Below are 24,701 nucleotides of genomic sequence, written 5' to 3' on the forward strand. Positions count from 1 at the left end.
CATCATCCATGCAATGAGCAGATTGTAAGTGAACTTCAGCTTTGGGCAGCTTTTAACCTGCTTTGATTATGGTTTAATTTGCAGCTTCCAAAGAAAAGCACAGGTAGAGCTGATCGCATTTCCGCTGTTTTTATACTAAAAACACAGTCAATTATAAGGAACAGATGACTGTGGAAAAAGTTTTTACATTGGAAGATAATCCACCTTTCATAGTAAATGTTAAGGCTGTAAATTTTGTTTTTAAATAACATATTCAGAGCATTTAAGTACATTTTATATATTTTATATATATTTTTTAAACAGTGGTTTGCTAATAACTCTGCTCCTGTTATTCAATACCATGCCTAATCTTGTGTGTCAGAGAAAATGTTGAGAAAACAATGATTTTTAACATAGAGTTTATACATTATGAATTATATCTTCATAAATCTGCATTAGAACAATGGCCACTGTTCAAACACTACACAAATAATACATTAAACTAAAAAAACAGAACCACACGCTCTTATCAATCTCATCAGTCGATATCATACAGCACTCAGTGTGTGTTCAGTCGTATATAAGATGTTGAATATTTGAGGGGAATGCTCAGGCAGGTGTCTCCATGTGTCAGCAGAGCAGAAGATCTCACTGAGGCTTGATCCTGCACAGCATCAGCAATACAAGCTCGAAAAAACATTTACATTTCTAATAACATAGAAAAGAGTGTGTTCTGTTGAAGAGCAGTGAGTCATGCTTCACACACACACACACACACACACACACACACACACACACACACACACACACACACTCCTGAATAAGCTCTAAACAGGTGGTAAGGAGTTTTTAGAGAAACTACAGCAGTGAGTGTGGTGGAGGTTGGGAATCAGTACGCTGCATTTACGGCTATGGTTTCTGTGACTTGACGAAATCTGTCTACGGTTTACCAGCACAAACAAAACAAACACTATGAAGGCTGCTGTTCATGAGGCTTTTACTAAAAACATTGAAAGACATGTTGCTGGTGCACACTGACACAATGAACAACGATGAACCTGAAAGTCATTTATCTATAATGTCATCATTATTAAACCTGCTGTTCATCTACTTACTGATTAATGGGGAATGAACCCTCACCTGATCTTTGGCTGAAGAGAGTGATGCAGCAGCGCTTTAGTCTGTTCATCTGTGCTGCTCTTCATACTGTCAATGCCATCGTTCTTATCATGTTGTAACTCAGTGTCATCAAGCTGCACTGCAATTCTTTACCAGCAGAGAGCGCTCCAAGAGGAAATAATGAGACCTTGTATCCTTTTTCCTCATGACATCAGAGACACACATCCTCTCACAACTTCTCATTTAATGTCGATCAGGGTTGATTTTTCAAAAAAATTTCGCCGTCTGGTTTTGGTAAAATTATTTTGCCTGAGAGTGCACAGGAGCCTCTAAACACTATTTAATCTCTAATTAATCTCTGATCAATGTTTGTTGTGTAAAATCCCACTTCACTGAGTTGCTTCACTTCCTGCTATAAAAACATTAAAACATAAAGTACTAGAAGTGAGTTGGAGCAGCTGTAGTCGGGTCGCGTCGCCTCGCAAAGCTGGTAAAAAGTGCGGTCTTAATCATTATGGATTCTTTTGCAGCTACAAGCAGTATACATTTCAGACTTGTGAAGAAAAAGCAGCACGGAAATGTGTCAAGCTTGTTAGCAAAACAGACATTTTGTAGACATTGCGTAAGAACATCTGCCATCCTCTGAAGTTCTTGTCTGCAGAAAAGTGCTGATTTTCAAGCAGAGTACAGGAATTTATCTGTTGTGCTTAAAGTCCCTGAAAAAGTTCCTACAGTGCAAGCAAACCGCTTTAAAAAATGGGTTAGTCTTAACACTCTGTCCTGGTCATTAACACTGTGTCCTGCTAATAAACACTGTGTCCTGCTGATTTACACTGTGTCCTGCTAATCAACACTCTGTCCTGGTCATTAACACCGTGTCCTGCTAATAAACATGGTGTCCTGGTCATTTACACTGTGTTCTGGTGATTAACACTCTGTACTGGTGATTTACACTGTGTCCTGGTGATTTACACTGTGTCCTAGTCATTAACACTGTGCCCTGGTGATTTACACTGTGTCCTGGTGATTAACACTGTGTCCTAGTCATTAACACTGTGTCCTGGTGATTTACACTCTGTCCTGGTGATTAACACTGTGCCCTGGTGATTTACACTGTGTCCTGGTGATTAACACTGTGTCCTAGTCATTAACACTGTGTCCTGGTGATTTACACTCTGTCCTGGTGATTAACACTGTGCCCTGGTGATTTACACGGTGTCCTGGTGATTAACACTGTGCCCTGGTGATTAACACTGTGTCCTGGTGATTTACACTCTGTCCTGGTGATTAACACTCTGTCCTAGTCATTTACACTGTGTCCTGGTGATTTACACTCTGTCCTGGTGATTTACACTCTGTCCTGGTGATTAACACTGTGTCCTGGTGATTAACACTGTCCTGGTGATTTACACTGTGTCCTGGTGATTTACACTCTGTCCTGGTGATTTACACTGTGTCCTGGTGATTAACACTCTGTCCTAGTCATTTACACTGTGTCCTGGTGATTTACACTCTGTCCTGGTGATTAACACTCTGTCCTAGTCATTTACACTGTGTCCTGGTGATTTACACTCTGTCCTAGTGATTTACACTGTGTCCTGGTGATTTACACTGTGTTCTGGTGATTTACACTGTGTCCTGGTGATTAACACTCTGTCCTGGTGATTAACACTGTGTTCTGGTGATTAACACTGTGTCCTGGTGATTTACACTGTGTTCTGGTGATTTACACTGTGTCCTGGTGATTAACACTCTGTCCTGGTGATTTACACTCTGTCCTGGTGATTTACACTGTGTTCTGGTGATTTACACTGTGTTCTGGTGATTTACACTGTGTTCTGGTAATTAACACTCTGTCCTGGTGATTAACACTGTGGCTCATTGTTAGACTGGTTGATGGTGAGCTCTGCGAATGAACTCGTGGGTGGTTCGTCTGGACTCTCAAGCTCTGGAGGTTCGCTCTCAGGCAGTGCAGGAGGTTGGTTGTCGGAAGCTGAGTGATTCTGGACCTCTGCTGTGGGAGGGGTTACTTCTGGATCCTCATTATTGTTTGGGGAGCAAAGCTGTTCATCTGTCCCCCCTCGTTCCTCCTCCGGTTCTGAGTCAGAGTCCAGACTGTGCTCCAGGGACCCCAGGGTGCCTATAGAGCCTTCTAATGGAAAGAGGGAGGAAAAACACCTCAGTAGAGGAACATGAGTATTTGGAATAATGTGAAATTCAGTAGTCCTAAAATACCACACCTCTTCCCTCATTTATCTTGTCTGCCTCAGCTCCTTCATGTTCTTCGGTTCGATCTGCTTCATCATCATTTGTACCTGAGTCCTCCCCATCAACACTGCTCTGCTGCACAGGAACATTACAAAACCTCATGTTAGTTTTAACTGAAGGTCAGTGGGGCTTTAATCTTTGGTTTATTTTAGAGGTGCAAATCAGGAGAAATGCATCAATCATCTATAAACTGAGACGCAAAACCAAATCTTTACACAGAAACTGAAACCACACTAGTAGACCTCCAGAACAAGTACTTAATTCTGAACAAGCTTTTCTATTCTATAGTAGTCATAATAAATACTTTACTTTAGCTTATTTTATATTTTAACTTTATACAATACCACTTTTTTATTTATTTTAGTTAGATATGTGACTGCAGATTAGTTAAATATGTGACTGGGGTGTCTACACACCTGCTGCAGGGGTGAGGAGCAGACCATACTGATACCGCCTGGGCGATTAGACTCAGAGGGGAAGATAGTGGGGTAAAACACAATGAGTGTCTCCACGATGCGAGCCTGATAGGGGTAATCCACCAGGGAAGACAGGGACACTGTGGCCCCTGAGGGCCGGGGCCTCATCAGTGAAGGCCCAAACACAATGCCCAAGTTACTGGGGCTCATCTTATTGTCCTCTTCCAGCTCAGCAATCCTACAGAGTAAAGCATATCATTTAAAAAAATGTAAAAACAAAAGTAAACCATTAACGTTTTAGAGGATTTAGTGAGCAGTACCTGCGGAGATGGCGTGCGATGTAGCGCAGCATGGTCATGTTCACCTTGGGCAGCTCACTGAGAAGCTCCTTCAGTCTGTGCACCAGGTTTAGGAGTTCAGGGTTTGTCTCTGCACCCAGATCAACCAGATCAGGCCCTTTCCCAGGCTCAGCCCCCTCAGGTCCCACCAGGGTCAGGGTTTCCTTCGCAAGGCCCATCAGACTGTTATAGAGGCGGAACGGCATGATGGGCTCTGGAAGCTGGACGTACAATAAGAAAATTCCAGTTTGAATATAAAATTCTATGAAATATAATAATTATTTTAATTTATATTTTTAAATGATATGTTCTGATCTTTGCCTTAAATAAAACACCAGTCATATGTAGTACAGTTTGTCCAGTATGTGACAGTATTTATGTCATTACATTTTAAATGTAAGGTCTTTATTATGAAGCTGAATAAATCATCAGCTTACACGACACCCTTCGTTCACTCACATCTGGATCTAACAGTGTAATAAAAGATAACTAAAATCACCTGTCTCAGGTAGAGCTTGAGAACATTGCTGATGTCATGTGGAGAGGATTGTGACAACTCCACGAGCTCTTTTCCATTTTCAAATGCCTGACACAATTTCTCCACCCTGGTTTTTACCCGTTCACCCGGTAGATGCCCTTAGGGAAAAAATAGAAAGGTTGTTGAAGTGGAGATCAATCAGGACACTTCTGTAGCCCTCATTTAAACTATAACAAAAGCCCCATCACAGGCATGTTTAAGTTCAAGTTTATGTCCATAGGGCTTTTCACAGTAGAAATTGTCTCAAAGCGGCTTTACAGAACTGAAGAATTAAAGTGCATTTATCCCTTCTGCATGTGGCCTCACCTTCATCCTAAGCGCTCTTCTCTCAATCTCACACGTGCACTTTTTGATGATGAACGGAATCCCATCAGAACTGCTGCAGGACAAATGGGAAAATTCCTGTCCAAAGAGCTGGAGGCGGCCCTGCAGCTTCTTATGTCCACACTGGATGGCCAGAGTCTCCAAACAGCGTTTATGACAAGCCAAGAAACACTGCAACATTTCAGAAAAAGAAAAAGAACAGATTTTTTTTTACAAGTCTCCATTAACTGCAGACTCTGAGATTTCTTATTACCAATATATTTAAACATAACTTATTTTGATATGGAAACATCTTCACTTTCAAAGTAATGAGCACTGATGCAGCCACACATGCTGTACCTAGGAACATCTGCTCAGGCTAGAAACGTTGTACTCACCTCCTCACATTCTGCCCCCTGGAAGTACACATAGCTGTCACACTGCCGGCATTTTGCTGGAGAGCGCAGTTTGCGCAGGCGGTGAGTCTGCGCAGCTTTGGATAAACCCACGCTCTTAAATGGTCCTGTTGGCACAACGATTTCAGGCTCGATGCCATTAATATCTATAAGGAAAATGGACAGGTGGTAAGGAAGTATACTGTGGATACAACTCATACCAAACACTCATCTGACACAGACTCTCTGACTTAATAATCAGTCAGGAATCCCTCTATAAAAAACCCATGTGTATATTACAGTTCTCATGCTATTGATTCTTACTGGAGGATTCAAAGTTCACCATAGCCCCATCTTTTTCATCTGCATCCTCATTTGATGACATGGTTCCTGTGGATGATGTTCGAGCTATTTTGCTGATGTCACCTACAATGTGATCATGAAAACACAATCAGTCTCAAAACTTAGTAAACAAAAGCAGTGTGTTTCAAAAAGTGTCAAAAATCAGAAACAAGTGTGTACCTGCGCTGTTTGTGGGAGATCCGAGGTCATTTCCTCCCAACACAATGTCTGTATCACTCACAGTAGAGCCCCAGGATTTGTGAGTCATGTGACCTCGTGCTGGGGAAGTGAACAATTATAACAGATCATAAATTATGTGTATATAAAGTGAGATCATTTTAGTTGAGTGATTTCAGGGACTGCACATGGTTCTGTAATTGATGTCTGTGTCTGAATAAAGTGTTCATATTTTATAATCTTATAATCCAGTATAAATCATCCAAACTTATTTTGAACACTCTGTTGAACAATAAAATAGACCACGTGTTTATAAAGCGCAAGAATTTAACTAGAATGTGAATCTGATATGACGTGTTTGCTGAAGACCACTGCATCAGATTCACTTCGTTATAGAAACAGAATCAGTGGTGAAGGTTGAGGAGTAACACTATTTTGTGTTCACTAATAAATAAAAATAGTCATGGCACATTTTCACCCTGAGGATGGACAGACACTATAACCAGTAACATCCACACTATATTTGATCTTTAACATTTCTTTGTTTATTATGTGTATGTAAGACACAGTGAAATGAATAATCCAGGAAGAACACTTCCTTAATATCTCTACATACCTTTGCTCTGCTCGTCTTTCTGAGCAGTGGCAGGATCGGCCGTTTCTCCGGCTGTGACCGTCCCTTCTGTGCTGCTCGGTGTATCGGTGTTGGAGCTGTCACTGCGTATTCGAGCTGCCTGCCTACAGACACAAACAAACATATCAAACATATAATAAATCTTCTCCACCACTTCACACGCTGAAAAAGGTCCAGTCTAGTCCTCTATTTTCATTATTTGTGCACTTTATTTATAAAAATATTAAATAAAAAATAGTGTATGTAGAAACCTACATACTTTTCATATACATTCCTGTAAATTATATGATTTAAAGTATTAGGAATCTTCTAAATAAGAGCAAAAAATATTGTCCAAGAATCTAGATTTGAATAGATTATATCTTATATATCGTTTATGCAATGTATTTTGTGTATCCTTGTTTTTATTAGGTAGGATTAGCGTATGAAAAGCTGAACTATGCTTTCAGAGAAAAAGTATTTTTCTTTATACTGACACATACTGGCTGCTGGAGGCACAGTAGGGTTCGAAGGTGTAATTGAGCTCAGGCTCCTCACTCATCTGCAGCTCTTTGACATGGGTGGCATATTGCTGTCCTGGATCGTACAGTTTACTGCTCTCACACAGAGTCTGGTAGTGCACGGGCAGCCCCACAGTCTGCATGTGCATGATCTGGTAGTAGGAAATAGTGGCCTGGGAGAAAAAAACAAGAGAAATTTTATCAGAAGGATTGCAGCAGTAAGCTGTCAGATTGGCTGTCTGATGAAAATTTGTATTATCTGTTAAATATACAAAAGCGAGAGAAAGCGATAGAGAAAGAGATAGAAAATACTAGAGGAAGAGAGGGAAAGTGAAACACAGAATATTTGTCTGACTGTTGGAGTTATCTCCTAGTGCTGTTTTTTTTATATTTTTTAAGTGCTCATTTTCTTCTCCACTTATTATAATTCCAGAATTCACCATATTATTCACCAAATTAAGCCACACACACAAATACAATATAAATGATTGAGTGCTCAGACACACTCTGTGGTAAATGTACAAATCTGCTATATCATAACTAGTGTTGTTTTTTTAAAACATTTTGTATTTTTTTTTATATTGAAAGTGCTAATTATTAGGATCTTGTCCAGGAACATCACACACACACACACACACACACACACACACACACACACACACACACACACACACACACAGGTGGACACTTACAGAGCGGAGCGTTTGGTCACTCTGCCTGATGACCTCCTGGATCTGTCTCAGAACTGTAACCTTTGTGTGTTCCAGCTCCTGCTGCTGCTGTGTGGCATCTGCAACACACACTCTATACGTGGCCTCGGCTTCCTCGGCCTAATGTGTGGGAGATGGAGATACAGACAAGGTGTTGTTTTAAACTTCTGCATTGAAACTACTGTATAAATTGACAATAATGACCCTGACCTTATTACGAGCCTCTTCCTCTAGTCGCTTTTTTTTGTCCACCGCTTTGGTTGTGGAACTACTGCACTCCTCCTCGGCTCTGCTAGCTGCCGTCTTGGCCTTCTCGTATTCCTCACAGCGAGTGATGTAGACCTGCTTAGCTCGCCGCAAATTAGCCTCCGACTCCAACTGCAGAAATGTGGATACAGTCAGTACAGTGAGACCTCACAACATTCCTCCAGGACCAAGGTGCTACTCAACAACCTAACACAAGATGACCCAGAAATAACAGAACAAATAGAGTGACCCACTTTGAAGTACTATCATATAAAGATTTATGAAATAATGACAGAGTCAGAGAATTTATTCAGGCACTAACCGCATTGCTGCTGCAGGTACACCCAACAACAGTTATCACAACAACAGTTCACAGTTTGTGTATATTTGTCTCACTCCTGTGATGCTCCAAGACGCTGGAGAAATGTTTTTTTTTCTAATGGATGCAGTCTACATAGATGAAGGATAATTATAAAACAATTTGACTTAAATTGAGAAATGGCTCTGATCTTTTTTCTGACTTTTCTTAGATATCAGAACATGAGAGTGGATCAGGGACGATTCTGTAAATGTCCTCGAGTGGCCCAGCTAGTACTGTACTGAGTACTGAGTAAAGTGTCTAAATACTTATGGAAATATTTGATATTTCAGTGTTTTATTTAATTAATTTATAGACATTTTTAGAATTAGGAGGTGGAGCTGGAGGAAGATGTTGAGATGTTCATTGGGGGTGATGACGATGGACAGGATTAGAAATGAGTTTATTAGAGGGACAGTGCATGTAGGAAGTTTTGGAGACAAGGTGAGGCAGGTGTGATTGAGATGGTTTGGACATGTGCAGAGGAGGGACATGGAGTATATCAGTAGGAGAATGCTGAGGATTGAGACACCAGGAAGGAGGAAAAGAGGAAGCCACCGGTTCTCACCAGTTTTCTCTTAGCTTTGAGCCACTGTTCCTTCAGCTCTTTGCGTTTCTTCTCATGCTCCTGTTTACGTAGCATCAGAGGCTGGAAGCAGAACAGTGTTAACAATTCTCAAAATTAGCAACACAAAACAGACAAAAACCCACAAAAAATGTAATTTTTTAATTTTACCAGCGTCTCATCTTTTTTTAAATTATAGTTGTAAAGGTTTATGTTAAATATAGTTAATGATAGAGGAATTAAAAAAAAAACATAACAACTACATGTCTGTTCATGGAGAAGGTTTTAAACCTGATGTTATAAATACAGAGAGAGGAGTTGCGATCTGGTTTACTATACATTTTATAAAAAAATGAAATAAAATGAAATAAAATAATTTATAATGATTTAATAATCAGCAGCTGTAATGTCTCAGTTGTGTACCTGTATGAAGGTCTGACATTGTAGGGTATTTGCAGCCTGCTGTATTGTTGAGCTCTGCTCCAAGTCCTGTTCCAGTGCCAGAGAGTATATGGAGAAGAAAGGCATGTGTGGCTGGAAGAAGAAAAGACAAGTAATACACTTTCATTATTTTATACCAGAGTGAAACCTAATTAATTTACTATAACACTCATTAAATGATAAAAGAATAAACTCCTTTTTGTTTTGTGGAGAAGCACAGCACACCACACCACACCACACCACAGCACACCACACCACAGCACACCACAGCACAGCACAGCACAGCACACCACACCACACCACACCACAGCACACCACACCACAGCACACCACAGCACACCACAGCACAGCACACCACACCACACCACAGCACACCACAGCACAGCACACCACAGCACAGCACAGCACAGCACACCACAGCACACACACAGCACACCACACCACACCACAGCACAGCACAGCACACCACACCACACCACAGCACACCACACCACACCACAGCACACCACACCACAGCACAGCACACCACACCACCACACCACACCACAGCACAGCACAGCACACCACCACAGCACACCACAGCACACCACACACCACACCACACCACAGCACACCACACCACAGCACACCACACCACAGCACACACAGCACACCACACCACAGCACACCACCACACCACAGCACACCACACCACACCACACCAGCACACCACACACCACAGCACAGCACACACACACCACACCACACCACAGCACACCACACCACAGCACAGTGAGCACACCACACACACCACAGCACAGTAGAGCACACCACACCACACCACACCACAGCACACCACAGCACAGCACAGTAATGCACACCACACCACACCACACCACAGCACAGAAGAGCACACCACACCACACCACACCACACCAAACCATAGCACACCACACCACACCACAGCACACCACCACAGCACAGCACACCACACCACACCACAGCACAGTAGAGCACACCACACCACAGCACAGCACAGTAGAGCACACCACACCACACCACACCAAACCATAGCACACCACACCACACCACAGCACAGTAGAGCACACCAGAGCACACCACAGCACAGTAGAGCATCTCACGCCACGCCACGCCACCTCACACCACACCACGCCACACATGAGGTGATGTGACCCGTCATCATGCCACCTCACACCACACCACTTCACACCACCTCACATCACCCCACCTCACACAACGCCACCTCACACCACACTATGCTATACCACCCACACACCACGCCATGCCACCTCACACCACACTGTGCACCTCACACCATGTCACCTCACCTCACACCACGTCATGCCACCTCACACCACACTATTTGACACCACGCCACGTCACAGCACGTCACCTCACACCATGCCACCTCAGATCTAGCTACGTCACGCCCTTACACCACACCACCTCACACCACGCCACCTCACACCACGCCATGCCACCTCACATCTCTCTATGTCGCACCACCTCACACCATGCCACCTCACACCTCGCCACGCCACACCACGTCACATCACGCCACCTCACACCATGCTATGCCACGCCACGCCACCTCACACCATGCCACGTCACCTCAAACCACCTCACACCTCGCCACGTCTTCTCATATCTCGTCACGTCACCTCACACCATGCCACCTCACACCACGCCACGTCACCTCACATCTCGCCACGCCACAACACATCGCACCACATCACACTACACCACATCACGTCACCGCACACCAATGCCATACCATGTCTATGCCACATCAAGTTACAGGTAGTCGTCGACTTACGACCTATGCGACCTACGACCGTTCGACTTTACGTCCACAATCGCTGGCCGCGGCATGCATAATTTGCGGCATAATTTCACAGTACTGTACATATAGCCTACTCAACTTATGACTAAATGTTGTTACGACTGATCTGTCGGTCCCGATCGTGGTCGTAATTCGACGACTACCACACCATGCCACACCATGCCACGTCATACCAATTCACGTCAAGTCACATCACGTCACACCAAGTCAAATCACGTCACTCAACGCCACATCACATTACACCACACCCTTGTTGATTATTTTCCTTCCACAGCCCATAATGTCTTACCTGAGTGATTGTTTGCTTGCACGTCTGATACAGCCTTTGGAGACCTTTGGAAAACTCCACCTCTGTAATACAGACCATTTCAATGTAAAGTGTTCATACGTCATGTAAAAGGATGTAGTTAGTAGTGTTTAAAATACAGGAGATTCCATGTCTAACCGAAAGAAATGCGTTTCTCCACGTAGCCAATGAGGTCCTTTATGTACTTAGAGATGGTCTTAGCATATGTCAGGGCGGAGTCAACTCCACCCTCACTACGCTGCAGAAGGATGTCCACCTCCTCAGCTCTCATTGCTTTTCTCACACACACACATATACATACACACACACATACACACACACATACACACACACACACACACACACACACACACACAAATAATATTAGTCTAGTTTAAACGAAAACATAAAACTGCAGTATTAGATTTAAAATTACACCTAATTCAGAAGAGTCGTGTGAAGTCTCCACACCAGAGATTCGGAACAGGTTCTCCACAGACTGAGAACACAAACAGAATTACAGACGTGCACTTCAATTTCCGCAGACATTTCAGTTCACAATGCTTCCTCTCTCTCTCTCTCTCTCACACACACACACACACACACACACACACACACACACACACACACACACATACACACACACACCTACCTTGCTCTTCTCTGTGGGCATTACTGATAAAAGAGTGCTACTGTCAACCTCTCCCATTAACAGCTCTGAGACACTGAGGAAAAGAAGAATACAAAGGGAGAAGAGAAAATCAATCCCTATACACACCAACACTAATACACACACCTACTAACTTGCAAACACACACACACACTCACACTCACACACACACACACACACACACACACAGTGATACTGTTCCATGGTGTTAATGTAGTAATGTGTTAATATTAGAGCTGAACAGTGACTAATAATAATGATTAAGTTTATTAGATGATATTGTGATTTGTGGTGAGAGTAGGGAGCAGGTGGAGAAGAGCCTGGAGAGGTGAAGGTACATGCTGGAGAGAAGGGGAATGAAAGTCAGTAGGAGTAAGACAGAGTACATGTGTGTGAATGAGAGGGAGGGCAGAGGAGGAGTGCGGTTGCAGGGAGAAGAGGTGGAGAAGGTGGAGGAGTTCAGGTACCTGGAGTCAACAGTGCAAAGTAATGGAGAGTGTGTTAGAGAAGTGAAGAAAAGAGTGCAGGCAGGGTGGAGTGGGTGGAGAAGAGTGATAGCAGGAGTGATTTGTGATAGAAGAGTATCTGTGAGAGTGAAAGGGAAAGTTTATAGGACTGTGGTGAGACCTGAGATGTTGTATGGATTAGAGACAGTGGCATTGAGTAAAAGACAGGAGGTGGAGCTGGAGGTAGCAGAGCTGAAGATGTTGAGATGTTCGTTGGGAGTGACGACGATGGACAGGATTAGAAATGAGTTTATTAGAGGGACAGCGCATGTAGGACGTTTTGGAGACAAGGTGAGGGAGGTGTGATTGAGATGGTTTGGACGTGTGCAGAGGAGGGACATGGGGTATATCAGTAGGTGAATGCTGAGGATGGAGACACCAGGAAGGAGGAAAAGAGGAAGACCAAAGAGGAGGTTTAACGATGTGGTGAGGGAAGACATGCAGGTAGTTTGTTTGAAAGAGGCAGATGTAGAGGACAGGGGGTATGGAGACGGATCATCTGCTGTGGAGCCCCTAATGGGAAAAGCCGAAAGAAGAAGGAAAAACTTAGAGATGCATAAGGAAAAAACCTTAAGAGGAACCAGACTCAAGAGGAAACCATATCCTTATCTGGGTGGGTCTGGGAACAAACATGTTGTTCTTTTTTAACCATTTAGAGTTACATTTCATGTTGCAGGTTCATACCTATATTACAGCAGCTCGAAACAGTCATATATATATATATATATATATATATATATATAACTGCAGTATTAAGAAAAATTAACAGTGAGAGGAAAAATAATAAGAAATATGATTTTGTCACACTCTGTAGCCTCAGGAATATAATAACAAACAACAATAATAATAATAATAATAATAATAATAATGGGAAATTAATAGATTAATAATAGATTAATTAATATATTATTAATAAATATTCCCAACACTGTCATAATTTATGCCCAACAAACACTGTGTACTGTTTAAATACACTTTTCTATGCTTTATAGTTTATTTAACATACAAGCTAATCATATGAATTTAATTGTTGTATCATAGAAAGTAAAAGCGATGTGCAGTGAATTTACAGACAGAGACAGCGACTGGCACAATGATAAAAATCAAATGTCTGATTTTTATTTTTTTGGTTGTGGGCCGGTTGCTGAGAAACAGAATAAAGCCACGACTCCACTTCCTGTTATGGCACTACAGTAACTGTGTCTGCATCTCTGTACTCATCCCTTTTTCTACATTTGCTCTTAGTGAAAGGTACACACAAGGTACAAATACACACCTACTGCTCTGACTCAGAAATATACTACCAAACTGGAAACTGAATCATTTAGAATTAAATAAAATCTGTAAAGTCATTAAAGATAAGGATCACTTACTTGTTACTGAAAGCTACTGCGATGGTTTCAATGGCTTTCTCAAAGTCCTTTTTGTCCGTTTCATTGCTGACTTCATAATGAAAGCCTGAGATTAAACCAATATGTAAGAAACAGTAAAGGCATCATAAACATTAATCTCCCTTCTCTGTAACTGTCATGTTCATGAACTGGACATTGGCAGGTTTTTGTTTTGATAATCTCCAGCCTGAATCCCAGCATACATCTGGTCCCCATCTATGCTATTACTCCTATTTTATCAGAGTAGGGTCTGACCTTTGACCTGGGAGATGAGTTTGCCGGCGGCGGTCAGAGTCTCCACCGTGTTGAGGAGCGGGTACATGTTGATGATTTGGCGCAGAATCCGCAGCACCTCACCCAGACACTCATGGGCCAGCGGACGATGGTTCTCCTGTTTATCTGTAGAAACACAACACACCCATGGGCTGCTTGGATTCTGTATCCTTCAATTACACAGACATGCTGCTGCATATTGTACACTTCAGTGTTTTCCCCATAAATAGGATAACGGAATAGATCACAAAGTGTTTTGGGCATATGAAAGAGCTCAGTATTTCAGTGAGGAGCTCTGGATCTAGCGTAACTTAATCCAGAAAAAAAATAACTATTGTAGATGAATGAAAGTAAGAATCATATAAAACTAGAACGAAAGACTCCTGAAGAATTTCCTGAAGAAAATGTGAGGAGTGCTTGGTGGTGCAAAACTCTGGGTACTGGGTGTGTTCTGTTCTTAGTGTGAACCACGAGATGTGATTGCCCTCGGCAAGAAAAGCGTTTCGACACGTCACATGCCTGGTATTGGTGGCGATTTGCGAGGGGGCTGGGCCAGTGGATTCACATGACATCCCCACATTACCTAGCGTTTAAGTCCCCAGGCAATGTGTAACCCTTTTTATTATGATGTGAAAATAATTTACACACTGAAACTTGACACTAAAATGACATTGGAAGTTTTTTGTTTTGTTTAATGGTGTGAAAACTTTTGCACCAGAATGCAGGAAGAAACAGGCTGTGTAGATAAAAAAGTACAGAATGGAAGATTGTTGCAGGTATTGAAATAAAGATCGAGCTTTTCTGCAGACAAACACTAGGATGCCATCGGATCTGTTAAATTAAATGATGGGTTCTTCATGTACGCAGAGACGCAACAAATCAGGTTTGTGGAGTTTTAAAAATGACTGAATATTGTTTCAAGGCAATGCGGTATAAAACTGTGGACAGTAAGCGAGACAGTGAATGGCACTTTACCGCCTTAAATGTGCTGCAACGCCTCTAAAAGCCACTTCCTCTTCTCTACACAATGCAGTAGTGCATACTTCCCCTGATCTGTCAAAACAACACAGCCACTCAACCAAACAGCTCTGTAGCTCAGAACTGAACGAGAGGAAACACAACATTCAGTAAGGTGGCTCTTAAATAAATAAATAAATTATGACTTGCAAATTCACTTATTTGTATGCAAAAAAGTAACACACTTAAAAATCTAAAATGCATGAATGAGGATCCTTCACAGCACATATGAAGCCTGTAACAGCAGGCCTCCTGGTGAGCACACAGGTGTGATCGTGTAGACTGAGCGTGAGTGATTCTACCAGAGAGAACACATGATGTTCAGCTCTGAGAGTTTCCTGTTTGAATGTGGTACACCACAGAAACTGTGCTGAGAGCAACGAGCGAAAGCTTAAGGTGCCCTCGAACCCAAGCCCTCTCTACATTTTCCCTCTTCCCTCAGTCATGTGGGACATGGCTGACAGGAAACTCTGGAACAAAACAGTTTTTGTGAAACATGTAAATTAAATGCAGTGACAGAATTAAAGATGTAATCCAGACTGATGATGGGCCAATCCACCATTTTGTTCACCAACTACCATTTTGTTTTGCTATTTTTGTATGATTAAGTTTTAAATATGGTAAAAAATGTGACTGGATGAGGTAAAGGTGACAAGTAACATCATGACAGTGTGGAGAGCAACGTGGCTATAAAGTGACACCAATTTCCAGAGTCCTCACCGTTAAAGTCAGGTGATTTGTTTGTTGTGAAGTAAAGAACTTCTCAGTCTCAGTGATGCTATATGAAGACTAAAAGCATGCTAAAAGTGTGCAGGTGTTCAGATAAAGATGGAAATTTCATTAGTTCTTTGGAAAGCTGATCAGGTTTCATGTGTTGGATGAAGTGACTGATGATGAATATTTTCCTATGACATCACATCCTGGAAGAATTTAATCAGCCTAAATAACAGCTAATTCAGATTTTTTTTTTTTATTACTATTTTATTTTGATCCATTTATTGTTTCAAAAAGTTTCATGGTTGTTATCTCTTATAGCAGTTTTTAACATTCATCCTCTGTCCAACTGCAGCTGGTCTCGTTGCCAATAAACTGAATTGCAAAGTCATGAAGATTTTCCTGACCTACTTACTGTACAAAGTGCTCATGTCAACTCCTCACAAAAACATAAAAGAAACATCAGGAACTTCTTTAGTAATTTGAGCTACAGGAGCTCGTCTGTTGGATCAGCCTTTGCTCCCCATGTGCATCAATAAACCTTGGCAGCCCACAACCCTGTCGCCGGTTCACCACTGTTCCTTCCTTGGAGCAATTTTGATAGACACTGACCACTGCAGACCAGGAAAATCCCACAAGAGCTGCAATTTTGGAGATGCTCTGACCCAGACGTCTAGACGTCACAATTTGAATCCTTACACTTGCCCATTTTTCCTGCTTCTAACATCATCTTTGAGGACAAAATGTTCACCTGCTGCCTAATAAATAAATCCACCTACTAACAGATGCCATGATCATCAGTGTTCTTCACTTCACCACTCAGAATGTTATAATGTCATAATGTCATGCCTGATCAGTGTATAATAATGTTATAATTAGGCTGCAACAACTAATCAATAATAATCAATAATTAAACTCGCTGTCAACAAATGCCGTTATCGATTAGTTGTGCTGCTGAACCCAGGGGTGTCCAATCTTTTCCACAAAGGGCCTGTGTGAGGGCACCACACCTGATAGTCATTGAAATTCTAAATCATTAGATGTAAACTGTTGAATGGTGTTGGACTTGCTTGGTTGGAATGAAAACATGCACCCACACTGGCCCTTTGTGGAAAAGAAGACACCCCTGCTCTAAAGAATCAGATTAAAGATTTCAACAGCACTGTGATATAATACAGATTTGTACAGGTTTCTTTTACAAGTGGTAAAGGTTTGAGAGTCTGATGAAGAAAACATTCCCAGCTCAGGAATCTACTACACCAACTATATAAGGTTTTTTTTTTTTTATGTCTAGAAGTAATCTATACATGCTTTTATCTCACCTACTGATCTGCATCTTACCTACACTACAGTGTAATGAGATAATTACACTGAAACAGGTGGGGGTGTGTAATTAATGTAATTAATATGATACGTTTGCTGATGTCTCACCAAATACGCACATGTAAAAGGAAGGAATTATCACTTTAATGGACAATCACGATAAGAAAACCACATCCTGTGCTGAGTAAATTACACACAACACAATTAACAGAGCTCTACTGTGTGCTCTCTTCAGAAACACTGATGCTCCATGTCTATTAGTAAGATGATACCTTCACCCAAAGATCCTAAACTCAATCAAAACGAGCTTTTAAAGAACTCTTTGTCGTTTTTAATCTCATTCAGTAATCCTTCCTGAAGGAATACTGAATATGAAAACACACTATCGTGGTTAATACTGAGAACACTTAAGGTGATGCGTTTATATCCTGTAAGTAAATGGATATAAACGCATCACCTTGAGTGTTCTCAGTATTAACCACGTATGCAGTGTGCTCATGAGAAAGAGAATGTGACAGTTACATCAGTAGAACCGCATCCTGTTTTCCTGCCCACTTCATTTACATACAGGACAACTTGTCTTACCTTCCAGAACCACGTCTTTGAGTTTCTCCACAGCCTCTGCGAATCGAGCCACAGCACGCAGCAGCGCAGGGATGTCCTCCACCTCAATAGCTGCTGGCATTTCCACACTCTCGTTCTGAGGGCTCTGGGAGATAGCGGCCCGGCCTTGGCCTTTACTGAACACCCAGGATTGGAGCGGCGAGCCGGCGGCACTGGCGTTGCGGCTCAGAGCAGTAGGTCTCTTCAAGGTGCCTCCTGGTGATGGACAACCCACCAGTTTTCCATGTGTGGAGGAGGGAGTGCCAGGGCAAGTTTGGCCTTCCACAGCAGGTGGACAGAAACTTGCAGCAGTGGAGGAGGACGCAGGCACAGACAAAAAGGAGGAACCGGCATCTGAGCCATCTTTCCGAGGCTGCTCCTGGAGAATAGTCAGCTAGTTTGAAAGGAAATTTTAAAAACTGTTAAAATATGGGAAAATGTGGACACAATGAGAAACATCTGATCACCAACATGACTAAGAAACGTAGGGATCGGTGGCCTGTGAGTTTCAGACGCTCGGTAGAAGACGGCTGATGGTAAACAGACCTTTCGCAAGATCCCATTGAGTAACACTGCTGTGCGCTGCTTCCTGTCACACCCCGAATCAATAGTCAAAACACACACACACACACACACACACACAATCCCTACACTTTTACACACACATATACACACATACACACACACACACACACACACACACACACACAGACACCATCCCTATGCTTCTACACACACTTCTACACACAGAGACCCAAAGCTTCTACACACATTTCTACACACACCATCCCTACAATTCTACACACAATGCAGTGTAAAAAGCATCCTGAGAAATTAAAATCCTTATATGGATCAGTGTTTATGTTTGTCACATTCAATTATCATTTTCATTTGAATGCATTAACATTATGTATGTTTGAGTGTGTGTGTGTGTGTGTGTGTGTGTGTGTGTGTGTGTGTCTATGTGTAGTAGTGTGTATAGGAGTGTGTTGTGTGATTGACTGTGTGTGTGTGTGTGTGTGTGTATGAGGGTTCAGTTTGTAGTGTGTAGTTGTGTGAGTATGTGTGTGTAGTGAGTGTGTAGTGTGTGTGCATGAGTGTGTAGTGAGTGTCTAGTTTGAAGTGTGTGTCAGTGTATAATTAGTGTAAATGATTGTGTAGTGAGGGTGTATAAGTGTGTAGTGTGTGTGTGTGTATATAGGACTGTGTGTGTGTGTGTGTGCATGTGTGTGTGTGTGTATATGTGTGTGTGTGTGTGTGTGTGTGTGTGTGTGTGTGTAAGTATGAGTGTGTAGTGTGTGTGCATGAGTGTGTACATGAGTGTGTACTGAGTGTCTAGTGTGAGGTGTGTCGGTGTAGAGTGTAAATGATTGTGTAGTGAGGGTGTATAAGTGTGTAGTTTGTGTATATAAGTGTGTGTCCAGTGTGAAGTGTGTGTGTGTGTATGAGTAATGTCTGTGTGTGTGTATGTGTGTGTGTGTGTGTGTGTGTGTTGTGTGAATATGAGTGTGTAGTGAGTGTGTAGTGAGTGTGTGTGTGTGTGCATGAGTGTGTAGTGAGTGTCTAGTTTGAAGTGTGTGTCAGTGTATAATTAGTGTAAATGATTGTGTAGTGAGGGTGTATAAGTGTGTGTGTGTGTGTATATAGGACTGTGTTGTGTGTGTGTGTGCATGTGTGTATGTGTGTATATGTGTGTGTGTGTGTGTGTGTGTGTGTGTGTGTGTGTAAGTATGAGTGTGTAGTGTGTGTGCATGAGTGTGTACATGAGTGTGTACTGAGTGTCTAGTGTGAGGTGTGTCGGTGTAGAGTGTAAATGATTGTGTAGTGAGGGTGTATGAGTGTGTAGTTTGTGTATATAAGTAGTGTGTGTCCAGTGTGAAGTGTGTGTAGTGTGTATGAGTAATGTCTGTGTGTGTGTATGTGTGTGTGTGTGTGTGTGTGTTGTGTGAATATGAGTGTGTAGTGAGTGTGTAGTGAGTTGTGTGTGCATGAGTGTGCAGTGTATATAAGTAGTGTGTGTCTAGTATGAAGTGTGTGTGTGTGTGTGTAAGTATGAGTGTGTAGTGAGTGTGTAGTGAGTGTGTATGAGTGTGTAGTTTGTGTGTATAAGTAGTGTGTAAGTCTAGTGTGAAGTGTGTGTGTGTATGACTGTGTAGTGAGTGTGTATGAGTGTGTGTGTAGTGTGTGGGTATGAGTGTGAAGTGTGTGTGTGTGTGTGTGTATGACTGTGTAGTGAGTGTGTATGAGTGTAGTGAGTGTGTGTGTAGTGTGTGTAGTGTGTAGTGTGTGTGTGTGTGAGTGTGTAGCTTGTGTATAATCCATAATAATGTATAATCCAGTCTGTATATTAAATAAAACGCTGTGTGTGTGTGTGTGTGTAGGAGTGTATGTATGTGTAGTATGTTTGAGTGTGTGTATGAGTGTGTAGTGTGTGTGTGTGTGTGTGTAGTTAGTGTGTAGTGTGTTTTAGTAGTGTGTGTGTGTATGTGTAGTGAGAGTAGTTTGTGTGTGTAAATTGAATGAGTAGTGTATTAGTGTGTAGTGAGTGTATGAGTGAGTAGTTTGTGTGTAGTGTGTATGAGAAGTGTGTGTGACTGCATTAGTGTGTAGTAAGTGTGTGCAGTGTATAGTGTGTATGAGTATTGTATGAGTGTGTAGTGTGTGTGTAGTGTGTATGAATAGTGTATGAGTGTGTGTGTGTGTATGAATAGTGTATAAGTGTGTAGTGAGTGTGTGTAGTGTATAGTGTGTATGAGTATTGTATGAGGTGTAGTGAGTGTGTGTGTGTATGAGAAGTGTGTGTGTGAGTGCATTAGTGTGTAGTGAGTGTGTGTGTAGTGTATAGTGTGTATGAGTATTGTATGAGTGTGTAGTGAGTGTGTGGTGTGTATGAATAGTGTATGAGTGTGTGGTGTGTATGAGTAGTGTATGAGTGTGTGTGGTATGAATAGTGTATAACTGTGTAGTAAGTGTGTGTAGTGTATAGTGTGTATGAGTATTGTATGAGTGTGTAGTAGTGTGTGTGTAGTGTGTATGAATAGTGTAGTGAGTGTGTAGTTTGTGTGTAGTGTGAATGAGTAGTGTATGAGTGTGTGAGTGTGTAGTTTGTGTGGTATGTATGAGTAGTGTATGAGTGTGTATGAATAGTGTATTAGTGTGCAGTTTGTTGTGTAGTGTGTATGAGTGTATGAGTGTGTAGTGAGTGTGTGTGAGTGTGTATGAATAGTGTAGTGAGTGTGTAGTTTGTGTGTAGTGTGAATGAGTAGTGTATGATTGTGTAGTGAGTGTGTAGTTTGTGTGGTTTGTATGAGTAGTGTATGAGTGTAGTGAGTGTGTGTGTATGAATAGTGTATTAGTGTGCAGTTTGTTGTGTAGTGTGTATGAGTATTGTATGAGTGTGTAGTGAGTGTGTGTGTGTGTGTATGAATAGTGTAGTGAGTGTAGTGAGTGTGTGTGTATGAATAGTGTATTAGTGTGCAGTTTGTTGTGTAGTGTGTATGAGTATTGTATGAGTGTGTAGTGAGTGAGTGTGTGTGTGTATGAATAGTGTATGAGTGTGTGTATGAGTAGTGTATGAGTGTGTGTGGTATGAATAGTGTATAACTGTGTAGTAAGTGTGTAGTGTAGTGTGTATGAGTATTGTATGAGTGTGTAGTGAGTGTGTGTGTGTGTATGAATAGTGTAGTGAGTGTGTAGTTTGTGTAGTGTGAATGAGTAGTGTATGAGTGTGTGTAGTGAGTGTGTAGTTTGTGTGGTATGTATGAGTAGTGTATGAGTGTGTATGAATAGTGTATTAGTGCAGTTTGTTGTGTAGTGTGTATGAGTATTGTATGAGTGTGTAGTGAGTGTGTGAGTGTGTATGAATAGTGTAGTGAGTGTGTAGTTTGTGTGTAGTGTGAATGAGTAGTGTATGATTGTGTAGTGAGTGTGTAGTTTGTGTGGTTTGTATGAGTAGTGTATGAGTGTAGTGAGTGTGTGTGTGTATGAATAGTGTATTAGTGTGCAGTTTGTTGTGTGTGTGTATAGTGTATGAGTATTGTATGAGTGTAGTGAGTGTGTGTGTAGTGTGTGTGTAGTGAGTGTAGTGAGTGTGTGTGTATGAATAGTGTATTAGTGTGCAGTTTGTTGTGTAGTGTGTATGAGTATTGTATGAGTGTGTGTGGTATGTATGAGTGTGTAGTGTATGAGTGTGTGAGTGTGTGTGTGTGTATGTGTGTAGTGTGTAGTTTGTGTGTAGTGTGTATGAGTATTGTATGTGTGTAGTGTGTGTGTATAGTGTGTATGAGTGTGTATGAGTGTGTAGTGAGTGTGTGGTATGTATGAGTAGTGTATGAGTGTGTAGTGTGTAGTTTGTGTGGTATGTATGAGTAGTGTATGAGTGTGTAGTGAGTGTGTGTGTGTGTGTAGTGTGTGTATGAATAGTGTGTAGTGTGTAGTTTGTGTGTGTAGTGTGTATGAGTATTGTATGAGTGTGTAGTGAGTGTGTGTGTAGTGTGTATGAATAGTGTATGAGTGTGTAGTGTGTAGTGTGTGTATGAGTGTGTATGAGTGTGTGTGTGTAGTGAGTGTGTAGTTTGTGGTATGTATGATTGGTGTATGAGTGTGTAGTGAGTGTGTGTGTGTGTATGAATAGTGTATTAGTGTGCAGTTTGTTGTGTAGTGTGTATGAGTATTGTATGTGTGTAGTGAGTGTGTAGTGTGTATGAATAGTGTATGAGTGTGTAGTGAGTGTAGTTTGTGTGGTATGTATGAGTGGTGTATGAGTGTGTAGTGAGTGTGTGTGTAGTGTGTATGAATAGTGTATGAGTGTAGTGAGTGTGTAGTTTGTGTGGTATGTATGAGTGGTGTATGAGTGTGTAGTGAGTGTGTGTGTGTAGTGTGTATGAATAGTGTATTAGTGTGCAGTTTGTTGTGTAGTGTGTATGAGTATTGTATGAGTGTGTAGTGAGTGTGTGTGTAGTGTGTATGAATAGTGTATGAGTGTGTAGTTTGTGTGGTGTGTATGAGTAGTGTATGAATGTGTGTAGTGGGTGTATGTGTGTGTGTGTGTGTTTAGAAGTGACGTCACCTGTCTGAGCCACACATTAGCCCTCCCCGGTATCAGGTCCAGTTTGGATGTTCGGTCCGGTTTCTTGGCCCGGTGTTCAGTACAGTAGGGGCTGTAACTCGCTTTAGACCCGGACCCTCTCTTTAACATTTTACTTTTATTTTATTACCGTTTATTTTATTTACTGTTATTTTATTATTATTTATTTTATTTTAAATACCGGAATAATAAAACTTGAAGAACAGAAAGTTTGAATTATAAAATGTATAATTGTAAAAGTTCACACGGAGTTCCAGCAGCACCGTAACTCCAAAACTCTTTAGAACATATATAAATATTTAAATATCAGTAAAGTAAATTATGGATTTAGAATAAATATGAATCATTTCTTAGTAAAACTGGGAGTGAAATTAAACAGAATCGCCTCAGAATGCTAAGCTAACACGCTAAATCTCCATTCGACGAAACGCCGCCGTTTAGAAGTAAGTTTTACTTTTTAAAACTGAGGGAAACGATTTATATTTATTAATAATAAAATATGAACATTAATAAAACAATACAATCCCGAACCCGGAGCGAGCCTGTGGGCTTTAACAGTCTATCCGGACGCTGAGCTGCGTGCTGAGGCGATCCCCAACGAGCCGCACCGCTCCGCGCTGCACACTATCCACACTATCCGCACTACGCAGTACGCTGAATGTGTACTACTCCGCCTCGGGAGAACCACAGCGCGCACTATCCTTCCGCACTGTGTAGTAGGTTAGAAATGACACTTACTGCCAAGGAACCGAGAGGCGCAGCAGTGTTTCCGCTTCGACTCTTCTTCGACACGGAGTGGCTTTTTATCAGCTCTCTCCTCTTCTTGGAGAACATCTTCTCCTCCTGTACAGAGCTGAAGATCCAGCTCAGTTCCCTCAGAGTTCAGGTTTCTCTCAGAGCCGCTTCAGTTCTCCATCACACACCTGTTCAACCTGGAGCTAATGATGCTGCTTCAGTCAGCTCGCGCTCTGTCCCACACTGCTGCTCGCGCTCGCTCTCGCTCTCCACCACACACACACACACACACACACACACTTTCCTGCAGCTCTGCAGCACAGCTGTACACATCCGCCTCAACCGCTCTCTCGGAAACACATGGCAAGAGGAACTCAGGTTGCCAGTGGTTTGTATAATCCTCACACTTCCACATACTGTTCTGTACCATACTATACTGTACACACCCTACAAAAACTACAGGTAGACCCTACACAATCCACACAAACTACACACAAACTGCACACACCCTAAAAAACTTCACACAGCCTACACAAATTAAACACACTCCACACAATCTACACACACTGCACACGAACTTCACACACCCTAAAATAATACACCAAAACTATGGAAACTACAAGCACACACAACAAAGTACACAAACTACAGCATGTGAATTCTCCATTCTGATTGGTCAGATGTTCATTATTCTCCTACAGCAGCTTTAGCACGTCCAAGGTTTATGTATGCGTATTTCAAACCCCTTCATGGCAGACTCAATACACAACCAATCAAACATCTGAAAAGAAACGTTAAATAAATATAAATGTAAAATCAGCGATATTATTGGGAATTTACAGAAGGCTGTTCGGATACGATCAGGATATTGAAATTGTGCAGGTTCTGGTTTCTCTGTAACACGATAAGATGCATTTTTATTGCA

General features: G+C 41.8%; 1 protein-coding gene across 1 annotated transcript; it reads right to left on the bottom strand.

Moving 5' to 3' along the window:
- Positions 1 to 959: 959 nt before the first annotated feature.
- Positions 960 to 24,078, bottom strand: arhgap45b (Rho GTPase activating protein 45b). Its single transcript, XM_046857817.1, is given in 24 exon segments — positions 960 to 3,250; positions 3,339 to 3,441; positions 3,783 to 4,020; positions 4,103 to 4,341; positions 4,620 to 4,735; positions 4,738 to 4,756; positions 4,965 to 5,153; positions 5,360 to 5,523; positions 5,681 to 5,782; positions 5,879 to 5,977; positions 6,492 to 6,613; positions 6,986 to 7,182; positions 7,702 to 7,839; positions 7,930 to 8,097; positions 8,892 to 8,972; positions 9,312 to 9,422; positions 11,462 to 11,523; positions 11,618 to 11,752; positions 11,897 to 11,957; positions 12,111 to 12,183; positions 14,008 to 14,092; positions 14,281 to 14,424; positions 17,938 to 18,349; positions 23,780 to 24,078. Coding segments are annotated over 24 exon segments (3,441 nt in total). The 5' UTR covers positions 23,876 to 24,078; the 3' UTR covers positions 960 to 2,963.
- Positions 24,079 to 24,701: the final 623 nt, after the last annotated feature.

Source organism: Silurus meridionalis, chromosome 9, assembly GCF_014805685.1.
Source record: "Silurus meridionalis isolate SWU-2019-XX chromosome 9, ASM1480568v1, whole genome shotgun sequence".
NCBI lineage: Eukaryota > Metazoa > Chordata > Actinopteri > Siluriformes > Siluridae > Silurus > Silurus meridionalis.